This window comes from Trachemys scripta, chromosome 7 (assembly GCF_013100865.1).
Source record: "Trachemys scripta elegans isolate TJP31775 chromosome 7, CAS_Tse_1.0, whole genome shotgun sequence".
Lineage (NCBI taxonomy): Eukaryota > Metazoa > Chordata > Testudines > Emydidae > Trachemys > Trachemys scripta.
Window position 1 is genome coordinate 35,732,138 of NC_048304.1, and position 27,329 is coordinate 35,759,466.

The 27,329-nt window shown below is 39.9% G+C and overlaps 1 protein-coding gene across 3 annotated transcripts in view; it reads left to right on the forward strand.

Moving 5' to 3' along the window:
* NUP210 (nucleoporin 210) overlaps positions 1–27,329 on the forward strand; it is a 120,251-nt gene that overhangs the window by 86,269 nt on the left and 6,653 nt on the right. For 2 of the 3 annotated variants that reach the window (XM_034775574.1, XM_034775575.1), the window contains exons 27-37: positions 3,117–3,248; positions 3,469–3,627; positions 7,369–7,460; positions 10,917–11,091; positions 14,478–14,653; positions 16,089–16,306; positions 16,932–17,068; positions 17,940–18,063; positions 21,164–21,310; positions 24,449–24,699; positions 26,889–27,105. In XM_034775574.1, the coding sequence (XP_034631465.1) occupies positions 3,117–3,248; positions 3,469–3,627; positions 7,369–7,460; positions 10,917–11,091; positions 14,478–14,653; positions 16,089–16,306; positions 16,932–17,068; positions 17,940–18,063; positions 21,164–21,310; positions 24,449–24,699; positions 26,889–27,105 (1,828 nt within the window). Of the gene's footprint in view, positions 1–3,116; positions 3,249–3,468; positions 3,628–7,368; positions 7,461–10,916; positions 11,092–14,477; positions 14,654–16,088; positions 16,307–16,931; positions 17,069–17,939; positions 18,064–21,163; positions 21,311–24,448; positions 24,700–26,888; positions 27,106–27,329 lie in introns of those variants that run through there. The other variant, XM_034775576.1, reaches the window with a different exon arrangement.

The following is a 27,329-nucleotide window of genomic DNA, read 5'->3' on the forward strand; positions in this document are numbered from 1 at the left end:
CGTGGGAGATTTAGGTTAGATGTTAGGAAACAGGTAACCTACAGAGGCTGTCAAGTGTCGGAGAATAACAGTTCTCACTCTTTTGGTTGGGTACAGCAAAGTCAGATACTTTATTCTCTCAAGCAGCTGCGTAAAGAGAGAGAGTGCACTAGGACACAGGGTCTCCCCCTCCTAGGCAGGTCTCTCAACAGGTAAACAATTACAGCAAGCATTTATACCTGTATCAGAGGGGTAGCCGTGTTAGTTTGGATCTGTAAAAGCAGCAAATAGTTCTATGGCACCTTATAGATTAACAGATGTATTGGAGCATGAGCTTTCATGGATGAATATCCACGTGGCCACTACATGCATCCGAAGAAGTGGGTATTCACCCACGAAAGCTCATGCTCCTATACGTCTGTTAGTCTATAAGGTGCCACAGGACTCTTTGCTGCTTTTACAGATCCAGACTAACACGGCTTTGATACTTGACATTATCTTTATTGTGGCTGTTTTCCCTCCTACCATTCCTTAGAATCATGAACTCTACCATTTCATGATCATTTTCACCCAAGCTGCCTTCCACTTTCAAATTCTCAACCAGTTCCTCCCTTTTTGTCAACATCAAATCTAGAACAGCCTCTTCACTTTCTGAAATAAAAAATTATCTCCAATACATTCCAAGAACTTTTGGATAATCTGTGCCCTGCCGTGTTATTTCCCCAACAGATGCCTGGGTAGTTGAAGTCCCCCATCACCTATAAACCTTCCCTGTTTATATCCTCCAACACTGGAGTTCTCAATCTTTATGAGTGCAAACACCCTGTGAGAAGCAAATTATTGTCTCATGTTTGAATATTCGCTGTAATCAAATATTCACATGCTGAGGATAAGGTGCTTAGATATGAAAGGGGAAATACTCCATTTGCTGCATCAGTGCATATTTGCACTGTAATGTCATTCTTGATTATTTTACCTTTAAACTTTTGTTCCTAGGGCATGAAGAGGAAACTTTTTATTTGATTCAGGGCATGACTTGTTTTCTCTTAGTTCCTTTTCCTGCAAAGCAGCCCATAATGCGATCGATGAAGTCAGCTCAGTATTATTGTAGTTAAGGAAAATGATGATGTCTGTTGTGATGTGTATAAGAACAACTTCCAGCTGAGAACAGCTTTGCACATCTCCTGTAGTCTCAGCAAGGGGGCTAATTCCCAGTAACTCACCCGATAAATATGCTGCCTGGCTCCTCTGTGGTAGCTCATGGACTGTACACTGAGCAAGTCCAGTCACAGAGGGGATTGATGTGCTGCAAATTGGTTAAATCCATTCCAAGGACCTGGACACTGGTCAGCACAGGAGAATGCATTAATTGGTAATGAAGGGAGAATTATGTGCCCCCTGAAAAGGTGATGACTAGATGATGTGTGTGAAGCAACTTCCAGCCGAGAGAAGCTTAGCACAGATCCTAAACTGCCTCTGCAAGGGACATGTATTACCATTTAGTTCTCCTAGTAGAGCTCTTATTTGTGGACCAAGGAGTTTTAGCACTGAATATCAGCTGCACTGGTTTGCAGGTCACAAAGACAGTGGGTCTGATGCTGCAATGGTATAAATTAGGAAAATTTCCACTGTTGTCAGTGTGCAACAGCGAATCAACCCATAGGGCAGACAAAGGCCCCTGTTAAGTGTAATGGTGGAGGCGGGGGGCACAGAGGGGCCTGTGCCTGGTTGGCAGATGGAGCTGGTTCAGAAATGTTTCTCTTTTCCAATTAAAAAGTTTAGATATAAACAAAACAAAGAAACAAAAACAAATTGCTGAGATTTTTCTTTGACGTTTTTTGGGTTTTCATTGAAAGACTAAAATTTTTGGTCAAAACTGGATACTTCCGTTTCAACAACTGAGCCATTTTCTTCTGAAAAATCTTTAACAGCATTTTTTTTGCATAGCTCTGTCAGCAGATACAATGCTCCTGAATTATTCATGACTGAACTAAACTCCCTGTAAAGTTGAATGAGCAGACGGAAATCTTTTCTGCAAATATTCATTTGAATTCAAAACAAATCTCTATTCCAGTGGGTCTGTGAACCTTTCCTGGTTATATTGTCCAACACTGGAGTTCTCAATCTTTATGAGCACAAACACCTGTGAGAAGCAAACTATTGGCTCATGCTTGACTAGTCGCTGTAAATCAACTTTTAAATGGTATATTCAGTTGCAGAATGACATGTTTCAGAGTAACAGCCGTGTTAGTCTGTATCCGCAAAAAGAAGAACAGGAGTACTTGTGGCACCTTAGAGACTAACAAATTTATTAGAGCATAAGCTTTCGTGGACTACAGCCCACTTCTTCGGATGCATATGCATACGTATATGCATATGCATCCGAAGAAGTGGGCTGTAGTCCACGAAAGCTTATGCTCTAATAAATTTGTTAGTCTCTAAGGTGCCACAAGTACTCCTGTTCTTCTTTTTGCGGATACAGACTAACACGGCTGTTACTCTGAAACCAGTCTTAGTTATGTCACTGTTAGGAAGCTGTTTCAGATATTTAGTCTAAATCATTTCTTAATTTCATCCCATTAAGCCTAGTTACGTACTTGTACCAGGCTAAATAATTATTCTTCTTGCTTGGTAGTTCCACCTTTTGGATATTTATTATATGTATATCATGTTTTCACAAACTGGGCTGGGGGGAAGGAGCGGGTTGGCACAAACAGCCAACCAGCACAGAGGAGAGAATGCCTAGTCAAAACAGTAGAGAATGTAAGAATGTGTACGAGGTTTTGGTTGTTAAGGGGGCCACATAGGATGAGTGACTCCTCCATATGACCAGCTGCTGAGGCTTCTGATGAAATGAATCCGCACTTAGTTGTGGTAGGGCCTCTTACAAAAGGGAGTGGTTTAAAGTTTTTTGATGCAAAAGGATATGTCATTGTGAGAGTTCTATACATGATATCACTTTAAAGGTGCACATGGTAACCCAATATTTTAAAAAGCATTATTTCTTGAATAATAAACCTCTTCAGTTGGCTTGGGCATTTTGTGTTGAGTTACTGTGTTCCTTCCTTACTTGTATAACTAATTTCTGTCCTAAAGTTGTACCTTTTTCAAGCAAAGCTCCATTTGTCTGCTTTCAGATGCCAGTTTATGTGATGGGCATCACCAGTAATCAGACCCCTTTCTCATTTGGCAATGCATTGCCAGGGTTAACGTTTCACTGGTCTGTCACCAAGAGAGATATCCTGGACGTCAAGACAAGACACAATGAGGTAAAATCTACTGTGGGCCCAGAAATGGATAAGGGTGTGTGTGTGTGTGTGTGTCAGTGTCATTTTTTTGTGATGCTTAAATTTCCCCAGGATGGGAATTGAGGAGATCCGCTGCTTCCATTTGCTCAAAAGGAGGGTACCCACATCAGGCACAAAGATGGAATTTCTTTCTTGTCAACTCCAAGTATTGAACACAGTTAATGAGTATTTCCTATTTCAGGCTTCTCTTCAGCTTCCAGCAAAATATAATTTTGCTATGGATGTTTATGGCAGAGCAAAGGGAAGAACAGGGCTGAAGGTCATTGTGAAAGCCCTTGATCCTACTGCTGAACAGTTTCACAGCCTGGCAGGAGAGCTGTCAGATGAAATCCAAATTCAGGTAAAATGTTCTGGTCAGCTTGTCTCATTTTAAACAAGAAAATACAGTATTAATCAATATTGCAGGTCTAAATTAAATACTTTAGAGCAAGGAATGCCGATGTAAAGATGCAGTTCCCGTCTAAGCCCCCACTCTAGATATTGGTGCATACGTGGCATCTCCCACTACTAAGAGAGAAGTTACTCATCTATTAATTTGGGGTTAAGTGTTGGGCATTCCTTCCCTGATGGTGTCTGAATGTAATTTTGTTGAATTTTATTTTTAGATGGGGCAGTACTGGAAGTTGGCTGTGCTATTAAGGAAAAGTAGCCTTTAACATGCTATGGAAGTGGCTCTTTCAAACTACCTTATCAGTGGCCCCATTAAGATACAGTATAGATTAATTTTGTGTAGTGGTGATGCACAATCACTGCAAGCCATATAATGGTTTCTTCGGGTCTTCAGTGCCATTTTACCAGTGTGGGCTGATCTCAGTAACACGGATTTAGCAGGGTTTTCTTGATAGTAACCTAGATCCATATCATACCTACTGGATCCACTCAGAGAAAGAATTTCACCTCCACCACCTTGGGGTCCACAAAGGTGGCGTTTGGGGGACAAAATCTAGCTCTCAGTGGGCCAATGTGGGGAGAGCATCTCCACCCCCTGGATTTTACCACAGGGAGGAATGATCTGAGCAATACATATTAAAAACAACATGATGGAAATTTCAATGTTATCTTTTGAAACAGTGAGTAAGGTCACTGTTGCTGTGAGTCGAGAATAAATGTGGGGAGAATCCAGTGAAGAAATGTTAGAAAAGTATACCATTTAGTCAAATGTCTAGGATCACTGTGAAGAGAAATGAGCATTATTCCAGAAATGAGACACCCAGCATTTACCCCCCTCCTCACAAGCTGTTATGTTGAAAAGCCAGCTGTGCCTGGCTTTTGACGAGAGAGACTGAATCTTCCCACGTTCTAAAATATAAAGACCACTGTTGCCTATTATTAAAAATCATATTTTAAACGTTTCTTTAAAATTGCAGCCTTTGCATTTTCACCGTTGCTCCTAAGTGACAATACTTCAAATGTGCACAGTATATTGTTACAGATAAGTTACGAACAGCAACAATTTGTGAATATTTTTTTCTTTTCAGTTTATAGCAGGAAAACATTTCAACACTGTTTTTGCAAACATGCATGTGAGAAACATTACCTTTTAAGTAGGCCCATTAAAGCCACATGATTAAAGTTATTCACATGCATAAGTGATTGCAGGATTCTGCCCTTATTACAGAAGTATGTTTTACATAATATTAAAGCACAAGGTGGTGCAAGATTTAACACAATCTTCTTTATCTACCAGTTATTATGCTTCTCATTCTTAAATCTTGGCATATATTGTGGATGGTGGGCTAGCATTGTTTGCCAATGGGTTTAGTGGTTAATATGTCACCATAATCTAATTAAAAATCTCAGAGGTGGGTGTAGAAAGCTATTAATATTTTAATACTGAGCTTTTTTTTTTTTTAAAGGTCATTTGAGGTCTTGACTCTAGTGCAGTGTCAGACTTATTATTGAAGTGATGGTATTGATAATAGAGTTGGAAGCTTCATGAGTCAATTGTAGTTTCTTAGCTGGATTCTTGATATTCATTGTTAGCAGCACCCTGAAATTCAAATGGTGCATTTCAAAGTCTTTAAATTGCAAATTAGTTGAATGGAAAAATAAAAAATTGCTCCTCTCTTTAGAATGAATGACTATTTTGTACAGTGGTTTAAATTTTTATTCTTTAACGCCACAAACTGGGTATAATGAACACTACAAAGTATCATTCAAAAACGAGCATGTTGGCAACTTCCCTCTTTAGTGATTCCTTTTTTCCCCCTTGCCTGTGTAAGGGCTAAATGCTGCTAACCTTAATCAAGCAGGAAGACCCAACCCTGTGAAGTGCCTCCCACTTGCTCAGAAATGCTGAGCACTCTCAGCTTCCATCACTTTTAATGAGAGCTGGGGGCTCTCCGGAGGTGCTCAGGGTCATGTGGCTGCAAGTACTACTGATTAGGATACATATCCTACTCTGTTCTGTAAATACATTCACCTTTTTGTCTAATGATAAAGGTTTGAGGCTCACTGTCCCTTGCATAATACCAGCAGTTTTCACACACTGTGATCGTGGACCCCATAGGATTTGCTGGTGCTCTCCAGAGAGCTGGCTGGTGACTTGGTGCTGGCTCCTTCTCCTTGTTCCAGCTACTAAATCACATGAAAAAAATCATTAAAAAGGCAGCAGAGACTTCCCCCAGTACCAGCAGGGGTCTCAGGTCACCTCTACCCCTCCCCCCTTGCCCTCCCAAGCAGTCCTGCCCCCCTGCCCAAGTTTTAGTCACAGCGGGTATTTTTAGTAAGTCATGGACAGGTCACAGGTCTGTGAATTTTTGTTTATCCATGACTATCCATGACTTTTACTAAAAATACCCATGACTAAAACATAGCCTTATGTATAATATACATATGCATATGTGTATACAATAAACTTATGAATGAATTGCTCCACATCTACAGACTCTCTAGCATGACATTATATCCTTGTACTGAGAAACAATTGGGAAAAACAACATATATGCTTACAGAAGTGCATTTTTTTACAGGAATAACAGGGACAAAATATACTATGTAGCATAAGTCAGAACCACCATATGTGATATTTAATCTTGCATTTCTTTGATTTTTCCACTACTTCATAGAATAGAAATATTTAAAAACTGATTTAAATTTTAATTTTTCAAAAGATTTTTAACACCTTATTGCAAAGTCCTTCTAATGAATTCAATCTAAAACACAAAGCTGGGGAAAACACAGAGGCAGACAATGCTCTGTGCAGAGATCTAATCCATCCACAATAAATTGAGAAGCCATACTATTTCTCATCATCTACATCCACTTCAAAGGGAAACAGAGAGCTTATGTATTAAACAGATTAAAAAGGTGATTTTTATTTTCATTGCAATTTGTTCTGTTTGCCTTGATAACATTTTTTTCTTCAACTGTACATCTTTTCAGTATACCATACATAGAATCATAGAAGTCCTAGAAATGAAGGACTGGAAGGTACCTTGAGAGATCATTTAGTCCAGCCTCCCATGTTAGGCAGGACCAAGTAAAGCTGACAGATGTCTGTTCAAACTGTTCTTAAAAATCTCCAGTGATGGGAATTCCACAACCTTCCTTGGAAGTCTATTCCAGAAATCAAATATCCTTATAATTAGACAGTTTTTCCTAATATCTAACCTAAATCGCTGTTACTGCAGAATAAGCCAGTTACTTCTTGCCTTACATTTGGTGACATGGAGAACAATTGATCACAGTCCTCTTTGTAACAGACCATAACACACATGAGGACTATTATCAGGTCCCCCTGGTCGTCTTTCATTAAGACCAAACATGCTAGGTTGTTGTTTTTTTTAAACATTTCCTTAGAAGTCACATTTTCTAAACCTTTTATCACTTCTGTTGCTGTCATCTGGACTGCCTCACATTTATTCACATCATTCCTAAACTAGTGTACAACTTGTTAATCCTGTATATTAAAATATAGTTAAGGCATTATCACTACGAAGCTCAAAACAGTTGTTCTTATGTCCCTATTTTGTGTTCCTTTTCTTAATTTTGTTTTGGAAGAGGAAGAATAAATAGAAGTAAATGTTCCTCGGTAGCTAGCTGCTTGTAGAAATAAACACGGCTAGTTTTTATTTTCCAGGTATTTGATAAACTTCTTCTAGTTACTCCACAAGTAGATGCGGAGCAGATCTTAATGTCACCTAACTCATTTATTAAACTTCAAACAAACAGGTAAGTGGTCATTTTTTACAGTGGGCCTATGTGTCAGCAATTTATTGTAGCTGTAAAGTATAATTCTTGATGTTTAAAATAATATTTTTTTGTCTGTTTCATTTTTTTAAAAAAAAGCCTCCCTGTACATTCTTATATTGAAGGATTTATCTGATGATTAGTAGCCCTTTATCTCTACATTTGTTTTCTATCAAATCTTGTACTTGTCTTTCCTTGGTTAGAAAGCTATAGCTACACAGTCATATAGGTCTGAGAACTTTTAGGTCTTGGTTTTAAGAGGTGCTGGGAATCTGTAGCTGACTTTAACTTGAGTTGCGGGTACTCAGCACTTCTGAAAACCAGCTCCTTGATGTTCTTCTGACTGAGAGGCTGGGACTAGATTGTGAGATCAGAAAGTGTTTTACCTAAAGATCACAACTTAAATCCACTGATTGTTGGTAATGGTTTTTATTTACTAAACTTTCATGTCACCATGGTAAAATCTGCATTTTGGTTCTTAAAAATAATAAATATTGATTTTTGTCTCTTGAGATTTTTTACATGTCACAGTTACTTAAAATGATTGTATTTTGAGAAGTAGCAGTGTAAAAAATGGCATGTCATTCCAGATGTATTATTTCTTAATGATTTCTAGCTCTAGTTTGTACAGTTTACAACTAAGAAAAGACTTTTTTTTTTTTGTCCCAGCCAGGCTTGATCTGCAAGTCTGGCTCATGTAATATCACTAGTAACTCTGGTCTTGGTTACACATCTGTAACTCTGTTTTCAATAGGATTACAGTGCTGTAACTGGGGTGGGGAAGACAGCAGGACAGGATTTTGCCCTTCATTTGGAACTTAGTTAATAGCTCTCATGATGGTTTGTGAGTCCAAAAAGAAACCTGCTTTCACTCCCAATTGCTAACACTGGCTAGACAGAGCTATGGGGATTGAAAAAAAGCAGAAACATTTTTCCTACCAAAGTCAGGGAACAGATCTGCTGAATAAGGAGGTGCCAATTTTATATTGTAACTTTTCAAAGAATTGTCCTTTAAACTTTTATTTCAGGTTTGATATAGTTTCTTAGTGGCTGAAAATTTCAAGCCCAGTGCTAGAAAGGGGCAGCTACTTTCCACAGGGGATTTACCCAGGGGATCAGGACAAATGGTGTTTGCACCACTGCTTTCTCCAGGGGAGGAAAGCTTTAAAATTTGACCATGTCTCCATTGGCTGCATCATTCTTTGACTGCCTGAGGCATGATGCACTGAATTCATTCATGTGTCTTAACAGTGAATACATTAATTAATCAAAATCCAGTACTGGTGCTGTAAACACCATGTAATAAAGGATCTCCTCCACCCCACCCCAAAAAACCCCCAGTAGAGCTAACATACATGAACAGTTTTCCCTCCTTGTTTTCCCTCCCACAACTTCCCTCTTACTCTCATATTATCAGCAGTGGTGTTATTTCTAACACCTAGCGTATTGTTTCTAAACCTCATATCCTTGCTCATACTGAATAGTACCTTACTCAACACATAGCACTATTGGAGATGATGAGACTTCTCATGACGTAAAGTGAGTAAGAGTATCAGAATCTGCCATTTAGCCTATAAATTATCAGGGGCAAAGACCATGTGTCTTGTTCTGTAAATGGCCTAGCACACTTGGTATGGTCAATAAGTTAAAATAATCTTTATGGCTCCCTGGCCTCTCCTCTTAAGGCTTTTTGTGGTTACTCTGAGAAGCTGAGGGCCCAACCAATGGAGAATAATTTGCGTATTCCTTTTCATTGCACATCTCCCACAATGGTCAGACCATTTCCGCTATCCTGGGATATTCCTGTCAGTTCAGGGGAACTGCACATGTATTCTTCCCTCATGGTCCCCCAAAGGAATCTTCTCTAGGCTCCCGACTCCTCAGCCTTCATCTCTTTTGAGTAGAGACCCGCATCTTTCTCCCTCCTGACCGGGAGTTTTCCAGACTCCACTGTTCCTTCCTTACACAGGGATATTCCCAGCAAGCGAAACTGCCTAACCAGGCCAGCGTCTGTGCTTGGCTTTGAAAAGCGAAATTGACCACAGTTAAACGTTACCACACAGCTCTTTCTAAGCAAGCATATTTATTCTTGAGGCAAAAGCACTACAGAGTAGACATATAAAAACAATAAAAGAACCTACAGACATGCTAAAAGCTTATTACAGGTCATCCATCAGTCTTAGGGGGCCGTACTAGATCAAGTCTTTCCAACTCTTCTGCAAGTATCGAGGCCCGCCCCCTTGGACAGAAAGTTCTGACTGTTGACTGGGTCAGAAAGAAGGCTTTGAGTCAGTTTAAACTCAGGCTGTTTATCCAAAAGTCCTTTTATCTGTTGGCCTCAGGAGAATCCAGTTTGAACTAGTATATGTAAGCCTCTCTGGGAAGTAATACCTCGGGGCAGCTGGGGAGGGAGATATAACAACTAGGCTGATTCCCCTTAATCACCACTCACAGCCTCAGTTCCTAGAGGAGCTGTGATAGTCCTTCTGCATGAAGAATGAAATAATCATACATAAACCATTCATTTAAAACAATGGACCCTAAAGATGCTCTGTGGGGTTGCAGTATCTGTCACATCTCCCCCAAAGAGGTTACATACAATCCCAGCCCACAATAACACATAAACTAAGGCCTTTCAGGGAGAGTGCAGGAAGTTGCCATATCTGTCACAAAACCACCAGAAACAGTTTATCCCGTGGTATAATTAAGCCTGGCACCTTCACTATTTGACCAGCCAGGAAGGGCCATCAGGATACAGTTTCCATGTTGGGTTCCACAGAAGGAAAATGCTGTCTTCTCAGCTGAATGGAAAAATGCATGGGGGCGGGGAGAGAGAAGAGAAGGTTGTTTATATGTACGGTAGAACATGTGTAAGTGGTTCTTTAAAATATCCAGTGAGTCAGAATGCCTGCTAATTAGAGTTTATACGTTTGCTCACTTTACTTATTAATATGCTAATACCATGGAGTGTTTTATTCCAAAAATTAACCTTGTGTACAAACAGTTTCCAGGAAACTGATGAGAACTACTTAATTATGTCCCTGTCTTTATCTTTAATACCGGTGTTGACCCTGGTAGACTAATCTGCTTCTGAATACTGTTGACAGAAAATGTCTGTGAAAGCCACATGCTGTACCCTTATACATTAATATTCTGAATCAAGTTCACATCAGTGAATGATGACACTGTAAGGTAGTGGACAGCAAGTGGATTTTAATATATGCCCAAGCATAGATAAGACTTTTTCCAGGAAGGCTTGAATCAAGATCTGAACACTTGAATCTTAGATTAGATTACAGCGCTTTATGGCTTTATAGCAAAAACACGGTAAACGCACATATCAGATAGCACTAGTTTGTGCTTGGTTTAAATAAATCTGGTTGTAAATGTAGATTTTTAAAAAATTTTTTTAAAGCTTTCTGTTTTTGCTTTATCAAGGGACAGAGTAGCTTCCCTGAGTTACCGTGTCCTGGATGGTCCCAATAAAGTTCCCGTTGTACAGATTGATGAGAGAGGCTTTCTGAACTCAGGATCCTTGATAGGATCATCAACAATTGAAATAATTTCCCAGGAGCTGTTTGGAGTCAACCAGACCATTGTAGTTGCCGTTAAGGTAGTATTTTTCTCTTTATCCTTCACTAGGGTCAGAACACAATTAAGGCTAATGCTGTTTCATCCGTTAAAAACATACGCTCCTATGACACCAACTGGGTAAAGTTAATTTCACCTTTAAATTCTGCAAAGTATAAAATGCATAGATTAATGGACAGTTCAGTGTTTTTTTTTAACAAGGTGTCGGAGTACCAGTTTGGTGGTGATAATGAAGTTTTAAAATGTGCATCTCCTCACATCGGAGAATTCTCAGCCGTAGCACAGTTCACAAAAAATGTGCCCGTGGATTGCATGTGCACTTGTAAGCTAGAAAAATATTGTCCTAAAAAAAATCTCTTCAGAAATGTTTTCTTTTAGAAGTGTTTGATACTCTGTAGCTACTGACATCTATCATAGGTGGTTCATTTCTCAAGGAGGGGAAAGGGATAAAGCCAGCTAGAGTGATAAATACAATGTCAGCTACAAGATGACTAACAGTGGTGCTTGAATTTTCAGCATGTCTGTGTTGTGCGGAAATCTCATTTTCTTTCTTCAGCTTCCAAGTAGTGTAGCTCTTAACAGACTCTTTCTACAGGGAATCAAAACAGGAGAGTGATTACCCTCAGGTTCAAATTTAGCTGCTGTCCAATGTACTTAGTAAGCTGGGCAAGAAGCATGTCCAATGTTGGCACATGTTGTTTGTAGTGCTAAAGTTCTCTCTGAAGTGCCTTCACTTCAGAGAAGGCACAAAAGTTATAGTAGGAACCAGCAGCGAAGGGATTAAATTGTCACCCTGACTAATGCTCTTTCATATGATTACCATTATTAAATTGCATGGACTTCGGCTTGGGTATAATCATGCATGTTTCTGTTTCAGCACTTTGGGCACTGATGGCTCATCTGTCTGTCCTGCACTGTCTAAACCAAAGTAATACTGAAGAGTATATGAATACTTTCCACATCCCTCAGGCCAATAGCTTGCTTCCTCCTCCCTAGTACTTAGCCTAGACTCTGCTGGGTCCTGATCCAGTGTTCGTTATAACCACGGAAAAGACTCCTGTTGATTTGCTTGGGAGCTGGATCAGATACCCTGGCCGACATGTTGGGGTGGTGGAGCCACGCTCTTTCCATTCATTCTTTCATTCTATCCATTCATGGAACCAGCAAACTGCAGGATTGAGGATTTAAGACTGTAAGCTCTTTGAGGTAGGGACTGTCTTTTTATTTCACGTCCATACAGCTTCTGCCGTAACCTGTCTACTTATCTTAGGTACTTATCTGGCCCTGTTGCCATCTGAACACCTCATATCTTGACTGTCTTTATCCTCACAATGTCCCTATGAGGTAGAAAAATTATATTAGCCCCATTTTACAAATGGAGAATTGAGGCACAGAGAAACTAGGTGACTTGTCCAAGTTCACACAGGGAGGCAGAGCAGGAAACGAACCAGGTTTTCTGAGTCACAGTAAGCTAGTCCTCTAATCACTGGGCCTTCCTTCCTCTATCTCGCTGTATATACCAATGTGAGTATTTTGGCAGTCTTTGCTCAGGAGAGGCTCTATTACTGAAACAGCGGGAGGCAATGAAAGTAAGGAGTGATATACTGTACCAGAGCTTTGTGGGGAGGTAAGCTCAGCACTTGCTCACATGTCGTCTGGCTCTCGTCAACCCAAACATCAGAACATTAATGCTAGAAATATTCAGAAAGCTGAGATGTTCTTAAAAAATAAATAGCTGCTTTCATCAATATTAGATTTAGCAGTTGTCTCTTGCAGACCCTGTTTTGAGACTGTTAAGTAAAACAGGCTTGAAAGTCTGTCATGGAAAATGGCATTTTTGTTATCTTGTTACATCAGTTAGTTGGGCAGATGGCCATATGCGCTGATATTTTAGCTTATTACATCAGCTAGTGGAGCAGACAGCTGTACATACTGATATTTTAGCCACAGTTTTCAGACTCACCGAAGATGCAGTTTCCTTGAGGCCAAAGCCGTCCTTTCCTTTTCAAGTTTTGACATGTACATTTTGAGATAAAATGTAAAACTCTGTTATCTGAGCCTCTTGGCTCAGAAGAAAGGTACCCTTGAGGGGGGCATTTAAAGTACTGTTCTTTATACAGTTGAAGCTTTTTTTTCTTCCCTTCCTTTATCCTTCCATTATTTATTTCCAAAAGCTATATCAGAGAAAACACACATTGTCCCTTTACTTTTGATAGCTAGCCTAGATAAGTCAAACAGGTTTTCCTTTTATTAATTAATAATGGAAATACATTTCCACAACCAAACATTTGTGAATTCATCATTGTAAGAATGATTCCGTGCAGGTAAGTGTTGCTGCAAAAATTGTCTTTATTTTTGCACAAACGCTTATTTCTTTAAACAGCTTGAAGGATGGGAGCAGGGATTGCAAACCCATTCTGATTTTCTTGGGCAGGGAGCCATTAAAGCAGCAGAATGCAGCTTGCTGACCAATCGGGGCTTAACAGATGCAAGGTGGGCCCAATCAGTCGAGCCATAGGAGAGTTTATTTCAGAGTGGCCTGGCCCCTTCTGCAACATGGGCATTCCCTTCTAACGTCCTGGCTGAGATTCTGTGCTGTGCCTCTTAGAGATGCAATACAGAACTCGCAGCCCAGTGGAAGTTATGTAGCTAAAGTGGCTTAGTCCTGGGCAACTCCTGCAGCACCAATATAATAGAGACAGCCCAGGGGAGCGGTCTGAATTGCAGCAGCCTCTTCCTGGCTGCCCATAATCTCCACAGTGCTGGAGCCACACCCCTCTATAGCAGGTCTTGAGAGGTGGCCATTGGAGAGCAGCCTTACAGCTGTCTTCCACTGTTCCTGCACTGGGGGAAATCTTCCCGCTGCCAGATCTTGGGCTTTTAGAGTCCCTTTATGCCACTCCAGGCCTTTTGCCTGGTGTAGAGATACTGGAGCAGATGTTAGAATCTCATCCCTTGTTCATATGTACCTCATGCACCACTCACCCAGGGGCTGATATTTGGGGATGTATAATCTTTGTATATCCACCTTTGCTGGGGAGAAGCCTGCAGGTTATTAGTTGAGTTGTGTATCTGTTGAATTTTCTGGTTTTGTTTTACAAGATAAACACATCATCTCTGTAATTTTGTGCATTTGTTACATGTAATTATTGCTTCTCAGCTCCCGGTGCTATACGAGCAGGAGATACTTTGCAAGGACTTTATGAAACATAATATGCCCTGTGTGAAATTAAAAGCTCCATCTCTCAATACTGTTGTAATGTCCAGACTAAAAATATGTGTGGTTCATAAAGAACTCTACACATATCTGTGTCTGAAAATTATTTAAATAGCTTTATTTAATAGGCACCCCACAGTCAAGGGAAAAAAGCACTTTACAGAATATCGTCTTTTATTAATGTCACACAGGTGTCTCCTGTTTCCTACCTGAGAATCTCTATTAGTCCTGTTCTGCACACTCAAAACAAAGAGGCTCTGTTGGCTCTACCATTGGGTGTGACATTAACCTTCACAGTCCATTTCCATGATAACTCTGGAGATACCTTCCATTCGCACAATTCTGTGCTCAACCTTGCAACCAACAGGTAAGTGTCTACATCAGAGAATTATAGGGGCACCTAAGAAATGTAAAAGACATTGTATTATGTCATGGTAACTGCCCCAGTTAAAAAAAAAAAAAAAAAAAAAAAAAAAGGGAGGGATAAAGCTGTGTCAGCAAGAGTGCAGCTATACTTCTGGTGGCAGACTTGGGATCGCAGGCTTGGGATCATTGATTGACTCCTGAAATGTGTACAGCCTTCAGAGATGGCAGAAAGAAGGGCACCAGTTAGTCACCAGTAGTGACCTGACAAAATGAAGTCATGCCTAGGCAGAGGGCCAGTGGGAACAGGGGGTGTATGCGTGTATATGCTTCCAATGATTCTGAATCATTAAGTTGTACACATTGTTGGCTTATGTAACAAGTTGATCTTATTAGTGTTGGCCTTACCCTTCCTCGCCTTCCTCCCTCCTGCTGTTTGTCACACTCTTTGCAGCTTGTCTTAAACTTAGGGAATTTGGAGTGGGGACTGTGTCTTCAGATGTGTTTGTACAGTCTTCAGCACAATGGGGATGCGATCCTGACTGGGGCTTTTGGGCACCACCAGGATACAATAAAAAATCATATTTGGTCAGTGGGGTGTTCATCAAATTCCCCAACGATTACTGCACAAAGTTTGTCTTCCACAGAATTCCTTGTGTAAATACTTGGGTGAGAGTCACGAGAAAAAGAAAGATATGGGTTTTTTTAAGCTATCTTGTCTTTCCCCCACTCATATAGATATATCTTTGTATTAGTATGGTCAGGAGTGTGCAGTGTTGGTAAGAGTGCATATCTCAGTAGCAGTTTAAAGACACTGACCTAGTAGAGTTAAGAAATTATGGCTGACCAGCTGCATTTAGTGTTAGACCCATTCATAGGGTTTTTATTTTATTGCTTCTTTCCTCTGTGAAAAAGTGAAAGAAGAGGCTTGCCTCTCTTTAAGAGCTTCTTGAAATGCAAGAAAATGATATATTAGGTCATAAGGACCTCATGACTTCCTCTTCTGGACTCTCAGACTCATAGACTTTAAGGTCAGAAGGGACCATCGTGACCATCTAGTCTGACCACCTGCACATTGCAGGCCACAGAACCTCACCCACTCCTGAAATAGACCTTTAACCTCCGCCTGAGTTACTGAAGTCCTCAGGTCATGATTTAAAAACTGCAAGTTACAGAAAATTCACCATTTACACTAGTTTAAACCCCATGTTACAGAGTGCAGTGGTTAGGATTCAGATTTTCTTAAATGACAACTAAATACATCATTTGTATACTTTTGCTCCTTTTTGTTAATCTCAGTTAATTACCATCCCAAAAAAGGAGTCAGGCAAAGTGAGATTTTTTTAAAAAAAATTGAATAAATACCAGACAAGAAGAGAGTAAAGGGAATAGCAGAATTTTCTGAAAACCAAAGCATATTTTTTTCCTTTTATTTACAGAGATGACTTTGTGCAGATTGGGAAAGGAACCACGAACAATACATTTGTAATTCGAACTGTAAATGTAGGCTTGACCTTGCTTATGGTTTGGGATACAGAGCACAGTGGAATTGCAGATTATGTCCCTCTTCCTGTGCAACATGCCATTTTTCCTGAGCTCAGAGACATGGTAGTAGGTGATGTCATCTGTTTTAGTACTACACTGATAAATCAAGAAGGTAAGAAACACTAGCTGTTTAAATGCATTTCAATGCTGGATCTGAATTACCGTGGAAACTTTGTAGTGCTATGCATTGTGACAGTCTAGGGAAACCAAATACATTATTTATGATGATGATCAGAATCAAATGACACTTGCTATTCTTTTGAACACCACAAATAAGTTTGATCAACTGCAGCTTTCAAAAATTTCACTTGTGTTGAGCTCTTGGGAATCAAACATCTGCAGTTTCCAATTCAATTGTTCTTAAAATATAAAACATTCTGGAAAAGGCTTAATTTTTTTTTAACTAACAGGGATAATAATACAAAGACACAGTCTTGAGGCCTTTACTCAATCCTCTAATTAGTTCTTTGGCCTTAATGGGATTTTTGCAAGAGTGGAACTTCTGCTGGTGTAACTGAGAGCAGAATGTGGCTCTGAGGCAAGGACCCCCACACATCGGATAGAATAGCTACTAATATGCACGCGCGCACACTCTCTCTCTCTCTCTCTCTCTCTGGTGGGAATTGGTGTATATAATGGTGGGTACCTATAGATACATACTCCAGTTTGAAAACAAACATGGCTAGCATATTGCAACCCTGTTAAGCAGTTAATTTACAAATAGTCTTTTCTCATAGGCTTGTCAGGAGTTTGGAGCTCTTCACTGAGCAGTGTTCTTCAGGTTGACCCAAGGACAGGTGTAGCTGTGGCAAGGGATTCAGGAGTTGTCACTGTTTATTATGAGATTCCTGGACTACTTAAAACTTACAGGGAGGTGAGAGACTTTTAACTTCCACTAGTGCTGTTGAGGTTTGTTTGCTGTCTTTTAGGAACATATTTCTACCTACAGTCATTTTTTTTTTTTAAGCAACAAAATTTTAAGCTTCTGTTACTGTTACTTATTTAATTTTTTTTCTTGGAAATGTGTAAATTTGTTCCTATATCTGTACTGTTCATCTTGAGCAGAAGATTAATTGATGAGGAAAATATTTGGCGTACTTCCAAAGCATCATGGTTATAGTTTGTGTTAAAGAAGGCAATTAAACTTAATAGTTTGTAGTTTGAGCCTGTACTATTTTTATATGGCACACTTCATGTCTTTGCTTGGCTAAGTTGGTTTCAGATGCTGAACAACTTTTGATTAAGGCTCTGCTTTTCTGAATGAAGTTTCACTGTTTGAATGAGATACCAACCAGAATTTTTTTCGTATGGTAACATATGTACTGTACATCGGCCAGTCAGTATTACTGAATTTAAAGGGAGTTGCATTTATTTGATCTTCAGTGAAATAGTTCTGTCTACGCTAAAGTCACAATATCAGCAGACATAAGAGCACCAGACATTATTTTTAATTAAATTAAATACAGCTTTTTTTGTGCCTGTTTTTTTGTGACTGATTTATGAGGGATTAATAGAAATAGTAAAATGTTTTTCTAACTTAAGTTGCCTAAAAAAGCAACTTCTAAAATTAGAGAAATGCAGCATTTCTTTTAAAAAAAAAAAATGCATCTTTTGTCTGGTGTGTGTGTGTGTGTGTGTGTGAGAGAGAGGAGTATCCGTTTTTGACTTACTAAAATCCATTCCTGCCTTAATTTGTGTTCATTTAACAGTCTTCTGTAGCAGGATTCTTCGGTGTCTTTTTTCAGGTATTGATCAGTATTCCTCAAAGGACTATAGCAATGCATGTATCTGGAGTGAAAACAAACTTACAAGGAGTTGCAGCTTCAAAAGTTATAGTTGCAACTGGGGACAGAAGCAAAAATTTGAAAGGTACTGTGCTGAATCTTCTCCTGCTTGCCTGGTCATTACTTAACTGCACATGCATGATGCACTGACTCTCTTCTAGTATCTAGGAGTGTAGCAAGAAAGGACCCTGCACTAGTGCTTCACCACTGCCTCGCAAGTTATGTGGGAGTCATCATGGTCATGTTGTAAGTTTGTAGGGACTTCCTGGCTTTTTCCTTTCCCCGCCAAAATCTCAGAGGGAGAAGACCATGGGCATGCTCCTGAGTCACCACACCCAATGATGGGGAAATGGACAGCCAGTGAGAGCTTTCAAGCAGCTGGGCTAGAACCAGGAGGGAGGGGAGAAAAAGCCCAACCTTTCCCTCCCAGTAGTCATGAAAGATGGGGAGGCAAGAGCTGAGACTCCCTATCACTCTCAGCAACTGCGCTATGTGAGTGAGATGTTCATAACACTGTGTGGTGAATTGAGCCAGGAGGTTGCATAGTGTGAAGATACTGAATTGCAGTGAGGCATCATCATATAGTGATATACCATTATGATGCCAGTTTTGCCACATACTATCAGGAAGTCACAATGTGATTCTTTTGTGGCCAAGGAGCTGTCCAGCTGTTAATGTGGGAGTTCTGCTGTCCTATGCTGTGAGCTCTTCATAATCATCGCAAGGCCTAAGGGTATGACTATACTAAAAAAAACCAAAAGCCTGTGGCAATGAGTCTCAGAACCCTGGCTGGGTTTCAGAGCCGAAGCAGGAATGTCTACGTGGCTATTTTTAGCTCTGTAGTGTAAGCCCCGCTCTGAGACTCACTGCTGTGGCGGTTTTTCTCAGTGTAGATGTACTCTTACTGCTTTGAGCCACAATACTGTCACAACCACAAGGAACTCAGAACAAGGTTCTGATATGTTACATTGGAAAAAGAGATGAACATATTTTTGAACTAATATAAGCATCTCTAAAACACTTTCATACAAATGACTGATTTGTAATACGTGTACAGGAATCATTCTGGAATCTCATTTTTTTGAGGGTGGTGGAGGAGTTTGAACCATTGTTTAAGTATGGGTTTTAAATTATTTTCAGTTAACGAACTCAAAATAGCTCAGTGAATTTTCATCAACTTTCCCAAGAGAATTAACCTTTGGGTTTCCACAAAGGAAAATAGTTGAGAAAGTTGATCAGTAGAGCTGATTTAGAAAATGTTCACATTTGGGGGATAAAAATGGGGAGAATTTCAATGGTTTTAGCAAAAAAGAATAATAATAAAAATAATAATCCCCCTACTTTTTAACCAGCTATTTGAGGGCTGTTTAAAATTTTGAATTTCCAAATTAAATAAATGGGTGAGGTTTCAGAAATAAAACTAGTGTAATTTTCTCCTTTGCTCGCAACAAATGAAGGAAAAAAGATGCACAAGGAAAGTGTACTTGAACCTGACTCTCACATTAATTGTCATAGGCCATTAAAATATAGTCTGCTTGTCTTTAGTGCTCATGACCCGCACCAGAGTCCGGGCCCTGCAGGCTAACTCCCTCTTTCTGTAGGATAGATACAGCACAGGCAGAGTCTATTCAAGCCTTCTACACATTATCTCAACTTTGTGTGGGAGGAACCACTTTCAGAGTGAGAGAACAGATTAGTCTCCAGGCCTGTTCAGTTCTTGATATCTCTGCTGAGATTGCCAGCAAGAGCATCATTTTGTAACATTTTTTGTGATCTACACACTTTTCTGCTAGCACATGGAATGATGCTATCACTTAACTCACACAGGCCATGTCAGAGGCCTTTCAGTCAGTGCTGACAGACTGGATTTGAATGGGAAACCTAGTGAAGAAAGGCTCTGTATCTAATTACCGGTTCCTTGAGCCATCCAATTCGCAGCTTTGCCCTTATGAAAATAAAACAAATTTTAAAATCACTCAGGTTTCTTCTACTTAAATACTGAAGATTGCAGCTTCTCTTCAAATGCAGACAGAGAGAATATTTTAGGATACTCCGGACAGATTTTTAACTGACTACCAATTGGCACAATTGCAAAAACCCAATTTTCAGCTTTAATGGGAATGTTGTCATTTGAAAATTTGTTTTTCTGTATTTAAACAGAGAAAACAGAAATGCTTATAAAGTTTGTTTTGTCTTGATAAAGGTCAAGTCTGACCCAAACCATCATTTTTCTGTGATATATCTGTAAGCAAAGCAAGTATTTGTTTTCAGAAGTTCCAAGCTTGAAATTTGTTTTTTAAATTGGGCTTTTGTTTTTCATGCAATGGACATGGAGTGGTATGGAACCTCTGTTAACACTTTTGTATAGAGCTCTTTTGGAACTACTTTGATTCAATATTTTTGTGAATTATGGATACTTTCATGATTTTTGAAACCAAAGAGATTAAGAAAAGCGGACACATTTATTGCTGATGAAAAGGAGCTAGTAGTCAACCAACAGCTTGATTTAGTTCGCTGTTATAATGTAATTGACTTTTTAAAATAATACTTTAGCATTAAGCATGCTTACGCTCACCATTACTGTGATTGACAATTGCACCAAAAATATTTGTTTTTTAGAACCACTTTACAGGTGAAGTTAAATATCATATTTTATCTTCTGATTAATAAGCCATACTTGATTTAATCACAGTGTCTTTTTGTTAATATTGAACAGTCTTAACATTCAGCACTTGTTGAAATGATACTTTTCGTATATTTTTGTGTGAACTATTGGCCTGTTCAAATCCAATAATAAATTACATAATTTTTCCTCTTGACAACTACTGAAAAATACCTTTTAGTGGGGCTTTCAGAGTCTGCCTAACTTATGAGGTACAAGCTATAGAAAAAAAGTATAAATGAGCTGAAATCTATGGTTCAATATGACTCACTGACTGACAAAAAAATTCTTTTTTACTTATCTAAACTACCATTATAAAACTTTCAGTTATACATACTCTTTCAGGCTACATGTGAGACAAGACAACTGCATTACTTATTGTAAGACATTTTTTTGTATGTCTGAGATTATAATGAGGATGACAGAATGACTTGAAATTTCCTCTCAGACATGATGTTGAGCCATCCTTTTGTATTAGCAAAGTTCACCTTTTATCTTACACGCCTATTTTTTTCCCTCTTAGGGGACTGTTCACCTGTTCAGATTGAAGCCATTAAAGAACTACAACCAGAGTCCAATATCGGCTGCCACCTTCGTTTTAATAAGGATGCATTTGATTTCCCAGCACATGATATTTTTACAGCAGAACCTGGATTTGATGCAGTTTCAGGTAAGATGGGGAAAGAAGCTGAGATTGCAAATGCGGAGCTACTGTGTTACTGCAATTTGTTCTAACATTCCTTGTGCATCCAGAACTCCTGTTGAAGCCAGTGGGAGTCTTGAACGCACAAGGCATTAGGGAGTGGGTCTCAAGCGTAACTTAGAGTTTTTAATGTTAGTTTGTTACTGATATGTAGTTGTCTGACATTTGTATAATCTCTGATACTGTTTGCTCCATACAGCAGTCAAGATCTTAATGTTTTCAAACAAGTCCTGAACTAGTGGGGGTTCATTAATTTCCACATGTCCTCCTATCTATATAGTGCTGTTCTGAGAAATCTTATATGATACAACCCTTTGTGATTTAATGATGCACTTGGTAGAATTTTGGGCTGCATCATTATCCCAGACTTTAATGCTAAGAAACCACTGCCTAGATCACTTCCGGAAAGGTTGAAAGTACAAATTAAGGTCCTGATTCTGCAAACCCATATGAATAACTTCACACATACGAGTCTTTCCATTGCAACTTGAAATGGATGGGAAGCGAGTGCCATCTGTGGAACGGAGACATAATGTGCTCATGCTGATCCACTTCACAAAGCTATTGGGGTGCCATATTTTGCTCTAGCTGAATTGTATAAAGGTAGCCTCAGCTAGCTTGCATTGCAGTGGCCCAGTCCAGATGTGGAAAAGGCACAGATGACCATGTCAGGGCCTGCTTCTGTTAGGAAAGGCTTCAGTTTCTTAGCTAACTGCAGATGACAAAACAAAAACAAAAAGTACAAGCCACCACTGCTTCCTGAGAATGCGTGAGCACTCAGGTGTCAAGAAATACCCTGACATTGGGAACCTCTTCAGCAATGGAAGGGCCTAATCCATCAACAGGTGAAACAATTACAATTCACATCAGTTCCTCTAGCTGCTTCCCCTGCCAGGCACCAATGCCTTTGTCTTTGTCATAACTATAAAGGGAAGGGTAACAGCCCTCCTGTGTACAATACTATAAAATCCCTCCTGGCCAGAGACTCCAAAATCCTTTTACCTGTAAAGGGTTAAGAAGCTCAGGTAACCTGGCTGACATCTGACTCAAAGGACCAATAAGGGGACAAGATACTTTAAAATCTTGGTGGGGGGAAGGGTTTTGTTTGTGCTCTTTGTTTTGAGGGTTGTTCACTCTTGGAACTGAGAGGGACCAGACATCAATCCAGGCTCTCCAAATCTTTCTGAACAAGTCTTTCATATTTCAGACTTGTAAGTAAACAGCAAGGCAAGGCGTGTTAGTTTTTATCTTTGTTTTCTCAACTTGTAAATGTACCTTTTGCTAGAGTGTTTATCTCTGTTTGCTGTACTTTGAACCTAAGGCTAGAGGGGGCTCCTCTGGGCTCTTTAAGTTTGATTACCCTGTAAAGTTATTTTTCCTTCTGATTTTACAGAGATGATTTTTACCTTTTTCTTTAATTAAAAGCCTTCTTTTTAAGAACCTGATTAATTTTTTCCTTGTTTTTAGATCCAAGGGGGTTGGATCTGTATTCACCAGGGAATTGGTGAAGAGTCTCTCAAGGCTACCCAGGAAAGGGAATTAGCATTTTGGAAGTGGTGGCAGTGGACCAGATCTAAGCTGGTAGTTAAGCTTAGAAGTTTTCATGCAGGCCCCCACATTTGTACCCTAAAGTTCAAAGTGGGGAAGCAGCCTTGACAGTCTTCTATCTAGATTCAGTCTCAGATTCATAGAGTTTATGCTCAGATGGGACCATTAAATCACTTAGTCCGACCTGTATAGCACAGGCCATTAAATTTCACCCAGATAACCCTGTACTGAGCCCAATAATGTATGTTGGGCTAAAGCTGATCTCAGTCTGTTCACTGTCTCTGTCTTGTGCAGGTATTGCAGTATCCTCAACCCCAAGGATTCAAAAATCACAAGAATGACTTAAAAATTGTATGTTTTTTTAACCTAATGCATTTGATGTTCTTCTTTATTTGGTTTGTGAATATTTTAGGGATTCATGTTTTCAGGTTTTTCCTTACAACCGTGAGGGCTAGAAACTTTTTTATTTTAATGAAAGCTAATATTCTCCTCTGATCCCATGACATCAGGAGGGTGGGGCTTTAAGACCAAAACATTGTGAGACTTGCAATAAAATCATGAGAGTTGGCAACACTGGGAGAGCAGGAGAGAAGTGTACATGAGTCACAATATGATTTTTAAAAAGCACAGCTTATGTGGAGAGAGCATTCTTATAATAGTCCGGTAGACCTGTCACTCTGGATAATGGAGGTTACCTTTGTTGCACAGTGCTGCAGAAAGTATGCCATCTGGGGTAAGATGTGTGCAGTTTCCTTATACAGAAAAAAGTGGCATGTATTTATCCTTGCTTCAGATCTGTGCTTAAACACATGGTCAGCCAAACTTTCTGAGGTGCGAGTGTGTGGTTACTCCCTCACGCTCAAATTCTTCTTGAGAAAAGCATCTGTCTTGTGATATAGAAAACGAGTGGTGGAGAAAATGGCAAGGAAACTGATGTGTATGAGAAAATCAGCTTGTACTGATAATATCCACTCAGCTCACTTTGGGATTCTTTTTTTATGTATTTTATTAATCCTTAGTAATCTAATGGGATGACTTTTAAGAGGTTGGAGGAAATCACTGAATATCTGAGCAGTAATGGAGCAGTGCGCAATAAGGCAATATGCAGGATGGGTTTCTAAAGAACAAATCATACCAGACAAAGTTGATGATGATGGTCGTTGGCTAGATGGATGAAGAGATCAGAGTGTATGTTGTTATATTTGGATTGGAATAACGCATTTGATCCAGTGTTCTCAGAAATCATGCACTCAAAATTTGGTTCAAACCAGCTGGGCACATGAACAATTTTACATGAAGAAAGACTTCTAGTTCAGTATGCCTGGGAATTATTGGTAGTCCCCATCCTAGGGGGCCCATTTGTCCACTGCACTTTCATGCCTTTTTCCACTCTTGGGACACCCTGTCCATTGTGATTTGTCAGGGCACCACCTTCTCCTTGTTCCGTTCCCCTCTAAAGTCTCCCTTCTTCCACAGGAATGTTCTTGGGTGTGAAGAGAAAAACCATAAAGAAACACAAGTAAATTAACAAGGGTTGAACTGTTTTCATCTTTATAGGACATTATACCTGTTCCATCACAATGCACAGACTTACTGACAAGCAGCTAAAGCATCTGAGCATAAGCAAAACTGCTCTCCTAGTCACAGCTTCAGTCCAGGGCAGCCATTTCTCTGGAGAGCAGATCAGCGCTGAAGTGCCGTTCAATCCAGGGTTTTATGCTGATCAGACTGAAATTCTCTTAAGTAACCATTATACGAGTTCTGACGTGAAAATATTTGGAGCCACTGAAATACTTGACAAACTGGAGGTGAGTATGTCACGGCAAATTCTCATTACATATTTAAGGCTGTATTGAGCTGTTGGGTGCATTTGTGAGCAAGGGGACAGTGTGTAAACTTCATCACCCTGGGAGTACTTCCAGGTGGCAATGTGACTCTCACATCCCTCTGATGCATAATGCCCTCCATGCTTTCCCCTTGCTCCAGGGGAGGAGTCATTTATGGCTGGCTTATACCCATAGTAAATTACAACACACACACACCCCTACTGGCTCAGCAGTGCTGGCCAATTTGTCATGGTGCCTGGTGCCTGCCTGGTCTGAGGAATGTTTGCCCATCTGTGTGGCCAGGCCCAGGGCCCAGGTAGCCTATGCAAGTATGTAAGGAGGGGCTCTTGCTTTCCCAAGTGTGGAGGTGCCATGCAAGTCACAGAGTAGCCCATAGTGTAAAATATACATGGCACTTTACAAAAATATAACAACAGCACACAGTCAGGGTATGTGTACGATGATAGCCCCAGGAGGTGGGGAGTGAATTAATGAGGTGTGGCTCAGGAGAAATCAAGCAGCTATAATTGGCAGGATTTTTCAGCAGGGTAAAACCTTTCTCGGCATAAATTGGAACAAATGGACCTGAGCAAAACACAGGAGGGAGATTTCCCAATCTGAGATTCACCCAGCACCCCCAGCAGCTGTGCTAGCATGGAGGCTTCCCAGAGCCATTCTCTCTTTCCAGCAGTCCTGCTCCTAAATCTTCCCCTAGGCACCTATGCAAGGGGAGGAGAAAGTGTAGGTGGAATTTAACCCCCTATGTACTAGGGAGCAGTTAGTTCCCCTACACCCTGTCACAATCAGCTGTAACCTGTTGCCCATTGTTATACGTGTGTGGATTGTTAGATCCATTCTTAGTAGCTATTGTGAAAGGTCCAAACAGACTTGATTTTGGATAAAAATAAAGTGTCATGTTTGCTAGTTTAACATCTAGCCAGAGACCATGTGCTGCACTTTCTGTGGACTGACTCAATGCTTTGCCATCTCTAACTGCTATGATTCTCTGGTTTTATGTACTGATACATGCATGACCTTTAAAATTCAAAAATGTCTTCTGACAGTACCTGCTGTGGTGACACTGCAGATGTTTATAATCTCTACAGAGGGGAAAGATTAAAACACTAGTTTTTGTAATTGTGCACATACAGTTGTGTGTATTTTCTCCAGCTAAGTAAACCATATTTGATATATTTTGGGATATCTAGTATTTGATTGTTTTTCCTCTCACCCCAGGGACTAAATGCAGAAACTCATCATGAAGTTTGAGATCGGATGTTAAAATAATAATAACCTGTGTTCATCAACCTTGCTAAGATTTTTTTTAAAGCATTTTAGTATTTGACTCGCTGTATTGACGTTGCCCGACAGTAGAAAGATTAATTTGTAGAAGGATAGGAGAATCTTTTAAGTACTGTAGCCAACATTAACATTCTTGTGTCTTAGAGATTCCACCCACTTGAGAAGCCAGAATGGGCAGGAATGCTGTCCCTAGCCTCTGTTTGCCAGAAGCTGGGAATGAGCGACAGAATGGATCACTTGATGATTACCTGTTCTGTTCATTCCCTCTGGGGCACCTGGCATTGGCCCCTGTCAGAAGACAGGATACTGGGCTAGATGGACTTTTGGTCTGACCCAGTATGGCCGTTCTTATGTTGAGAATCACATTTTTATGTGGAAGTATACTGTTACATTTATTGTATTGTAAAGTATTCTTACAAGTAACCCTGGAGGTTATGCAACAGGTAGGGAGCACGGAGTGAAAACATTTTTCTCTGTTTTCACTTTGTTTCCGAACAGTACAGTTAGTTTTACTATTTAGTTGGTGGTCACGCACGTGTTTGTTTCATGCCCTGGCAGGATGATATTGCTTTCATGTGCTACTGTGTGGGGAGTTTACATGCATGCTATTCTCCAGCCTTGCAAGAGAGGGTAGCAAAACTGGCAGCAACAATACTGAAACTAAATAGGCAACAGATAGTTGTGCGATCAGAGAGGGAGAATGAATCTGAGGAAGTTTGGTGGTATAGCTCTATAGTTTACAACATATGCTCCTCTTTGAAGCAAATTTTCCTTCCAAGAGAGTTTTAATTCTTATGCATCTCTTTGGCATAAAACCGGGAAACGAGGGTGTGCACAGTGCTTGTTCGGACAGTATGTTTGTCTTGCAGGTGAAATGTGGGTCACCAATGGTGAAGGCCTTTGAGAAGGAGAAATCATATGGACTGCCTAGTTATGTAATCTACACTGTTAGTGTATCTGATCCAGGAGTTCCAAGCCAGGGGTCCTTATCAACCATTCTTACCATATCTAGCCCAGTGACTGACCAGTCAATCACTGTTCCGGTGACAGTGATTTATGTAGCTGAGAGAAGCGAGCCAATGAGACGTAAGTTTTTCTATCTGTATATTTCATAGGTCAGAATAAATCTCCAACATTCATTAGTGTTCAAGGTGGTGGTGTAGAACTTAGTGTGGCTTAGATTTGAGCCGGAGTAACAATCAGCTAAAAAGTTGTCTGATATGTAAGATAAACACTAATATTCTGACAGCAAGGTTTGCATGCAAATGCTCCTTGTGGCTGAAGCTGGACACATTTCCCTTTCTGGGTCA